The 9817-nt window shown below is 35.4% G+C and overlaps 1 protein-coding gene across 1 annotated transcript; it reads left to right on the top strand.

The window, feature by feature from the left end:
- The first annotated feature begins 1015 nt into the window (after window positions 1-1015).
- LOC132924442 (retinaldehyde-binding protein 1) lies at window positions 1016-9658 on the top strand. The gene is made up of 7 exons (XM_060988765.1): window positions 1016-1571; window positions 4318-4409; window positions 5376-5532; window positions 6663-6856; window positions 7927-8037; window positions 8265-8415; window positions 8775-9658. Exons 1-7 carry the CDS (start codon window positions 1349-1351, stop codon window positions 8801-8803), a joined length of 957 nt encoding a protein of 318 aa, XP_060844748.1. The 5' UTR covers window positions 1016-1348; the 3' UTR covers window positions 8804-9658.
- Window positions 9659-9817: the final 159 nt, after the last annotated feature.

The raw sequence follows: 9817 nt of genomic DNA, 5'->3' as shown, positions 1-9817 counted from the left end.
AAAAATTGAAAAAACGACCTATCAAAGTAATATTATATAAAGTATCTTATTATACAATTTTTTTTGTGTTTCGAATATTTTATAAAATCCATAAAATAAAAAATATCGAAATTTTAGCTCATAGAAATCGTAAAAACGAACGCCGAGAAACCTATCGCGGGACCGGTTTCGGTATACGTTAGTCGAGAAGCTGAATTATGAAGGGTTTTCCGACCATGTCCCGAGATTTTTCGCCGAAGGAACGTATACTTTCAATCGCCGTCCCAAACGCTGCTCGTCGATAATATATTTCGCGGATACGACCGTTATTATTTGCGTCCGTCGTCGCGCGTGGCTCGCGATAATAACGCACCGCCGCCGCCGAGTGGACACGTTCAGCCCGCACGTCAGACGAAATCCGTTTTTCGTTCCAACTGCGGTTTCGCATAATATTATTATTTTTTACAACTCGTCGCCGCGCATTACGGCTGCACATATACATTTAGGTATACATATCAATGGCGCAAACAACGGATGACACAATAACTCGGCGGGTGTAAAGAGCAAAGTCCTGAAAAAGTCGTATTTTATCGTTGTGCATCGCCGTTTGGCCGAGAAAGGCAGCATCGGGATGCGCGTGTTATCTCTAATTGGCGATGGTTATTATAGCACACAGTGATAATAATAATATAATCTATGTGTTATATACGCAATACCGACATTAGACATAAATAAATAAACCAATCAATAACGAAACATCGGAGATTGAAAAAAAGAGTAAAGAACAAAACAAAATCAATACAATAAATCCAAAAAAAAAAAAAAAAAAATGAAAACTGTCGAAACCGGACAAAGACCATCATCGCCGTCTCGGGACGCGATTGTGTGGCGCACGCACGTTGTGACGTCCGAACCGCGCGATGATGCTGCCGATAAGGACCGCGGTCCGTGGTAGGGATCGTTGCGGCGGACGCGCGCGCCGTGTGTCTGATAGCGGTTCCGGACTAGTATTTAAAATAGCGGTTGGCCGTATCGGAAATTAGTCAGAAACCTGTAGGATCAGTGTAATCAGTTCAGGTGTACTGTGCTAACGAGTATAATATACATATATATATTACCGCTACCGTACGGGATTCTACGCAATACAATAATAATATAATATTTCGTGTCCGTTTATTGTGCTTTCGAAGTTCAGTAGTCGTTCCGACGGTGCACTACTCAGTCGCCGACTTTCCAGATACATCGACAGACCGACGTAATATTTTCAACGAACGTATACCCGCGCCGGTTCGCACCGATCCACAGGACATCGACATCGTCATAGAACCATTCGCAACGCCGAATCCCCTCGAGTACTGTTTACCGTTTGATGGTTGGTAACGCGCAGTCAACAATGTTGAAATCCAGTATGTCGTCGAACAAGATTTTGTCGTTGAACGAGTGCAGGAAGCCGTCCATGAAGATGCTCGCCGCTTTTGGCCTGGACACGTCGCCGCTGAGCGCGGAAACGTGCGCACTGGCCGAACGCGAACTCCGCGAGACACCGGAACAGGTGCAGAAGTCGTTGGCCGAACTCCGCCAATTGCTCGAAGGTAAGCGCGTACGCCCGTCCGAAGAGATTGTGGGGGGGGGGGGTCGGGGGGTAGAAAGCGATCGGTTTCGATTGCTTCTGCAGGAAGTATACCTACCATACTCCCGACAGTTTTTTCTAGATTTTTAGTAGATTCCGAGAAAAGCATCTGCTAGCAAATCGGTTTTATAATATTATAAGACAACAATCATTAAAGTAATTGTTTGGTAACCTTGGTTACAAAAGAGTTAGACCACCGTCTTCCTCTAGAATCGTATACCTACATTTATCATTGAACACAAATTTAAATATTTAACATAAAATTATCTATTATACATATTTAATGTCTATGTACACTCGACATCTATTCTACAGCAGAGTGACAACTACCCAATCGATCGGTTTTTTCATTTATTTAATTTTTCATTATTACTCTGCAGAAATGAAATTCGAATTCGGGTTCCGTTTGTCTATTAATTACGCTCTGTCGCTTTCCACAGTAGTCTCGTGTCGAAACGAATACACACAGAATGATTACCCTTCCTCGTACCGTCTATGTACAAGACGTTAAAGTGACGATATGATTTAAAATTAATATTATAATGATGACAAATAATTAGGAAGCACCGCGAAAAAAATGATGTGCTTATAGTATATTTGCTCGCAACACGGCCGTATAACGGATAAATTGTTAATTTAATTTAACAATCATATTGTGTTTGTGCATCGATTGAAAACAAAATCGACGCAGTCGTACGGTTTTTTTATTTATACTTACGGGTTTAAAAAATTATTATTATTAATAATGCGATGAACGATCAAGACTAACATTTTTGCTATGTCTTTGTTTCGTCAAAACGATCGCGGTAAAAATCAACGGTTCCGTAATAGATTTGGGAAATAATAAAATACAAGTATCGCATTCGTTCAACTGTTCGAAAATATTTTATTAACCGTTTCATTAAAACGAAACGAAAACTGATCGTTTGGGGTATACAGCGAAAATTGTTTTTCGTTTAAAAACAATTCAATTCTTACAACACAATAACGTGTAGACGATTAATTTTTGTTATTTTTTTACATTTATATTTAAAATAGTCCAAATGTCCAAATCGAGAACTTTATTTTTATCTATGCATATCGCATTATTGTGTTGTATATTACATCATCATTAAACTCCGTTTTAATTAAATCGACGAATGACCATAGGCTACCCATTTCAAATTAAAATCCGTACGTATCACATAACACTGTGCGGTACACTGGCAAAGTATCTACACCCGAGTACCACGCCGACCGCATCGCCATACCAAATCGACGGTGTAAATATTGTATAACTATATCGTTTCAGCCTTTGAAAATAGTATTATAATATGCAATATTTTTATCACCTTCCCGAAACCGAAGCGGTCAATGTTGGCGGGCGCTCGAGTACACGTATATGCTCGTGTTTCTGTCAAAATATTCACATAGTTTCGACATAACAATATTGCCGGTAAAGGTAGAAAACGCAGAACGGGGTAGTGTTGTTTCCGATACCGTCTGACGTAGAACGCGGACGGAAATATCACTCGATAAACGAACACGACACCCCGAGATGCCGATCTGACCGATCACTCTGTATATTATTTAACTTACCTTTGTTGTAATAATTAAATTATTTCTTTATCTCTCACACCGCGGGTATATTTAACTAAACAGAATAATCTAATGATATGATACATTTGTGTTATTTATTTTATTGACGTACCGCACTAAAAGCGTTTCGGTCGTCGTTCGAATAGATAATAAATATTTTTGTTGCACAATCATTTTTGAAGGGCACCATAACAGATATTCAAAAAAAAAAAAAAAACAAAATTTCGTGATAATAAAAAAGAGCATAAGTAACAGTTCGTAATAGATATATATATATTATTATATTGGTGTTTGGACTAATTATCCTTGAAACACATGAAAACCACTGTTAATAATAATAACTCAATAATAATATACATGCCCGTTCACGTTTTTAGCATGTGCGATGTAAACGCATTAAAAATCAAATAACTCTGTCCCAAATGACTTGCTCCGATCGTAGAAATAATCTCAGTACAGATCGCACGCTATCAGCTAAAACTGACGAGTCAATCGTTTGATAAAACCGTATAATATTATATTACTACCGACGAATCGTTTACAGTCGATATGAAAATTAATTAATGTCTCGAGTTGCATATACCTACACACAGTATAATATGTATACTGCTTAGGCTTGTGCCATATTATTTAGACATCGCGCACGTGGCTAAATAACTGACCGATATTATAGAATACTATTAATACTATTATATTATATTTTAATAACACTAGTTTTTTAAAACGTCGCAGGACGACGATTGAAAGCAAAACAAAATCTGTTCGTCGTGGTGCGTTATATTTTTTTACGACGTGCAGTAGGAAAAATATGATATAACAACGATATTGTTCGGCGAACGAGCGACCGCCGAACACAACCACCCTAATTTACCTATACCGGAAATAACTATTACGATCGTACAGTATACGTCATAGAAATACATTACAGTCGTCCCGTTGACCTCTCATTACTGTTCTTACGATAAAACATCAATTCTAATCGATAAATCAACACATTATTGTTGTATATTATAATATCAATATCAATAACTGTAATATAATATATTTTATGTTACGCCATACCATTATTGACTTATACTCGCAAATCAGTGATTGTGATTGGTTTTTTTTTGTTTTTCCGTGCATTACAGAAAAGAACACGATGACGTACAAGGACACCGATGAATATTTGACGATATTCTTGAGACCGACCCATTTCTACGCCGAGAGTGCATACAATCTGGTAAGCATATAACTATATAACTCACTAGGGGTACATTGCGATAATAATAATAATATTATTAAAATAATTAAATTTATCACGATTTGTCGTGGACACGTTTAAATGTCAATATCTCGAGCCGATAACGACATTTTATCTGACATTGTTATACGTAATCAGGATACAATATTTATACAAGAAAATATAATCGATTTCGCCCACGTGCCATAAACGTACAGTTGTACGTGCGCGACAATGAAAATTCGTGCCACTTCTTGTCGCCGATCTGTATAGGTATTACGATGCCATTACAATTCGATATTTTATTGGCTTTTCGTATTTTCCGTGCGGATCTGAATTACACGCGTTCGCTCCAACGAAATATCATTGTAAATCATTTCGATTAAATCATTAAACACGCCGACCGACCACATATTTTTAGCACGTGCTATTTAATATCACATTTTTTATTCAAATCACCTCAGGTACACGACTGTGTTTTAATATTATTGCACCGGTGTGATTCGATTTGTTAATTAGCGAATTCGTTTGCCGGCGATCTATAACTCGAAGACTAAATAAAATGATAATTAATTAAACGCTATCGGAATCCAACACCAATTACGCCTTAATTATTACGGGGAGGTCGGGCTAAAAATTGATTATCAGTAATTGGCCCTGTAAAGCACATAACATAAGCGGCATACACCTAAACAACAAAGATAACGTTAATTATTAAAATCAAATCGCAATAATTATTGTGTTTCATATCATGTCAGATATGTATTTTGCATAAACTGCGAAATAATCGCCCACGTGCTTATGGTTAATGAACCGATTCACGTGGTGTGTTTTTTACGGTCGACACATTATTTCGCGTAACGACGTTTTCGTCGCTAATAATATATATATATATATTTTGTAAAATAACGGTGACACGTGAACATAATAACATATAGTAACGCGTGTGCTTTTGTCGTGTCACAGATGAAACGTTTGGCTACGTTCAAAGAAAAAAACGAAAAAATCGTCGCCAACCCTTTGCCGAGAGAAGAGAAGAAACTGTTCACCGAAAACAACGTTGTCAATGTACTCGTCGACAGAGATCAAAAGAACAGGAGAGTGTTAATCATAAACATGGGTTGTAAGTATATTGATTAATGTTTAATGTATCGTTTCGTTGTACCCGTCTGGACGGCAACGACAGCAGCCACACGCTTCGCGTTTCGACCAACTGATTCGGTAGCTGTTTAATATTATTAAAATACGTTTGGCGATCGCGTCCCGCAAGTGATAAACGGAGGAAAACCGTTCGAGATTTAGTGTTTTCAGACGATTTCTCGCGAATTTGTTTAATTCGCGATAATAATAATATAATAAAACGTATTCTCATCGGACTACGTACACCCGTAATCGCCATCGGTCCTAAGACTATATGTTACGGGTTTTCTCCGAAGTAGTAGAAACATTGTGCTCGGGATGATTCGTACGCAATATTATTTTTTTTTCCCTTCTCGGCGCGCTCCGACTCGGTGCCGATTGAAATATGCGTTATTGATGATGTTTGACATTCATAATAGACGATTTCGTCGGAAAGTTCAGATATTTATCGCACGCGCATCGTGCGGAGCCTGCACATTACGCATTTTTCAATATCCTCCAAACAGACTACACTATGTATCGGATACACGAGGTTTTCCGGTTGTACGAGACCAAAATAATAATAATTATATTATGAATTATAATAAAATATATTGTTATTACGATAACCCACCCGCAACCGATGTCTCAATAACGGGTCGGCGGGCGAGAGGTATAAGTGGTCAGTAGGTACAATTATATGTTGACACAATAATACTAATATATATTATAGCGATCGGTGTGGCTGCGCGGAGATTAGCGCCGTTTGACCTTTTCATCGTAAAACATACAACTGTGGACTACAATAATATTATTATACTATGGTGTATTTTGTCAATCAATTAAGATATATATTTTATGTATACTTTTTTAACTGCCCCGTCGTAATCAGTATATCGTCTATTGTTTTCATATTCATCGAGTGTAATCGTCGTCGTCGTCGTTACAACGGACGATTTATTTTGAATTTTCATAAACGCAGTCTGACACGTTGTACTGTACGATTTTATCGAAACGTAAACCGCTCGATTTTAATGATCAATAATACGACGAATACTCGCACATTTCCCAAGATCTGTTGTCATTTAAAAATCATCACATTTTTGTATTGAAATTGGTTTTTAAATTGTTTAGCGGCTTGGGACCCGAAAAGTCTTAACAGCGAACAATTGTTCAAAGTCCTTTATCTGATCCAAATCGCATCACTTGTGGAAGAAGAGACTCAAGTCCGCGGCGCAGTCATTATAATCGACTTCCACGGGCTGTCCACCAAACAGGTCATGGCCATGTCACCGTCGTTCGCAATGACACTGCTTCTTTACATCCAAGTAAGCGCATCCGACGGCGAACAACACGCTATTTATTTTACGGAAACAAATCTGTACAGACCTGAGTATGTAGGCACATCGGAATCTCGTTCTCTCTCGTCAAGCTCAAAGTCCAAAATGCTGTATCTCGTTCGCAGAATAATAATAATAATAATAATAAAAAAAATGCCTATAATAACATAATATATAATATCATAACAATATTATAATATATACTATCGTATTCAAGGCGAGCTCGAATGCGCGTAACGCTGTTTGAACTCGATGATAATATGTCTTGCCCCTGACATCATAATATAGTTATTACTTATCGGTATATGCGTACCTAATATTATTCTACATATAGTGCGTCGTAAAGACTGCCTGTTCGTAATAAGTCGTGGGCGGAAACCATTGGCTACCGCGTTAAGTGAAAAAAAATAAAATATAAAAACATTTTCAATTCATGTAGCCCGGGCGAGAGACATCAAAGATTTGTTATTCTCAAACTATATTTTTCGTGTTTTAATTTCGTTATGAATTATCGTTTTCGACGCGGATACAATATGTAATAATCAACATTTATTACGATATTATAAAATACTCCTCTATACTGTGAAAACACTGATGCAATTACGCGGGTAGGTCTGTAGGCATGACAGGCATAGTGTTTTGGTATTATGTGCGTTCAGTTAATAGAAATGCGTTACGGTTAAAAGTTCAATATCGCGATATTGTTTTAACGTTAATCGATAATTGTACTTCATTCGATAAAATATAAGCTTTTTGGCGATAATATTTATTAATATTATATATGTTATAAATAAAGGAGAGCAGTATAATAGTCCTATTAGGCATAACATTATAATATTATTATTGTGTTTACGTCAACTAGAGTTTGAAAAAAAAAAAGAAATAATAATTATGAACTTTAAATCCAATAGAACTGATTAAATAAATTATTACAATCGCACTATATAGATAAACAAAACCGAATAAAAATGTAATTTGTATTTTCTGCAGTAACTCAACACTAATAATTTAGTTTAATATTTGTGTAATTTATATTTTATTCTTATTCGTAAATATAGGAAGCCATGCCACTCCGTATGAAGGAAGTACACATTGTTCGTCAGCCATTCTTGTTTAACATGGTGTGGCCAATGTTCAAACAATTTGTCGGCGAAAAACTCAAGAAACGCGTACGTATAGTATTCACATGATTTATGATCTTTTAAAACGGGATTGCGCACAATACACATGTCACATTACTTTTATTTATTGTGTGCGCGCGCGCGAAATATTAGGACCATTAAAATACACTTCGTGATATCAAGAGAAATGTCATAGTAGATAAAATTAATTCATTTTTTACCATTAATTACTGGTTTACTACATCTAATCGTTTGTTTTTTCTCGTGTTTTCCAGTTGTTTTTCCACGGAAACAAGATGTCGTCTCTGCACAAGCACTTGGACGCTAACATGCTCCCCGAAGACTACGGTGGCAAGAAACCCAAGTTGAACTACTCGAGCGCCGATTGGTACCCTGTATTGCAGGACCTCCAAAGCTACATCGCAGGTTTGTGCTCATTCTTATGAATTATTACAGGCCTAAGTCCAGGGATCACAAATTCATATTTTTTTTGGGGGGGGGGGGGGGGTGTCAATGTAATGTAACTACATGTTTATCAAAAAAAAACAAAGACGAAAAATAAAATTACAATTAGTGAAAATTTAATTTTATTCACCGTCATTAAAATTATAATTTTAAAAACAAATTTCTAGTTTGTGGGCCACGTTAGGTTCATCATTGGGTGGTCCATGGGCTGGACTTTAATAGAAGACAAGCCGTGTAAATCACGAAATCCTACAGCAGTTGTTATAAAAATATTATACGGTTTTGTACTTACACATCCAAATTGTATATTATGTTTTCAGATTGGAACACGTATGGATTGAAAAAGTAAAGAAGACACCACTCGGAAAAACGGCTTATGAAGTTGTTTGATCACTCGGGCAGTAAACTGAATACGATACTCTACATATTTATTGGAACTCATAGAATAATAAAAAATAATAATAATCAAAAAATAAAAACCTTTCGATGGTAGCAATATTATATGGGACTAGATTTAATGAGTTTTATAATATTATTATCATACTAAGTTTTAATGGTGCCACTATAAAAGGCAAGGTGTTTTAAAAATGGCACGGTTTTAATTCATTTGCGCGTTTTTTTGTAAACCACAAACTAAGTTTTCACCTCGATGTTGTCATAATTTTTAATATTTATTTATTTAATATACAATAATATATATACATAAATATGTAAGTTTATTTAAAGAAAAATAAATGAATATATTTATGATTTGATTATTACACGGGCTTTTAGTTGTGCATTCATATACAAATGCAACGGTTAGTCGTCATATATTTATAATAAATTTCATTTCAGATAATATGAAATCGTTTCTTAATGGATTTATTTCTCTTCAACTTTTTCTATTTTATACCTATTTTTTTTTTAATACTATCTCTTTTAAGAACACATATGTTACCTATAGTTGTTTTATAGAACTTTTATTTTTAAGTTGTATTTTATATTCATATGAATAGTTTTAGAATATATTATAGCAATTCGATGATTGGAAAAATATATAAAAATAATATTTTTTGTATTCAATTATATTTTAAGTATATTATACTCGAATTTAAACATGTCGATATTAATTTATAATGGATATCAATAACTTTGCGGTTGTGAACATTTAAACATATTATTATATTTTAAACGAAAATAAAAATCAATTTATGATACCATACTTGTTGTCGTATATTTATTAAATATTCACTACTCGTGTTACTAACATGAAAAGATCTATTAATGTGATGGATGTGATGGGAGTCTAACCAACAGTATTCCATTTACATTGCATATTTTGGTGACTTCAATTCAATTGTTAAGTATTTGATAAAATTAT

Source organism: Rhopalosiphum padi, chromosome 3, assembly GCF_020882245.1.
Source record: "Rhopalosiphum padi isolate XX-2018 chromosome 3, ASM2088224v1, whole genome shotgun sequence".
NCBI classification, from domain to species: domain Eukaryota; kingdom Metazoa; phylum Arthropoda; class Insecta; order Hemiptera; family Aphididae; genus Rhopalosiphum; species Rhopalosiphum padi.
This window is presented reverse-complemented; position numbering and strand designations above follow the sequence as displayed.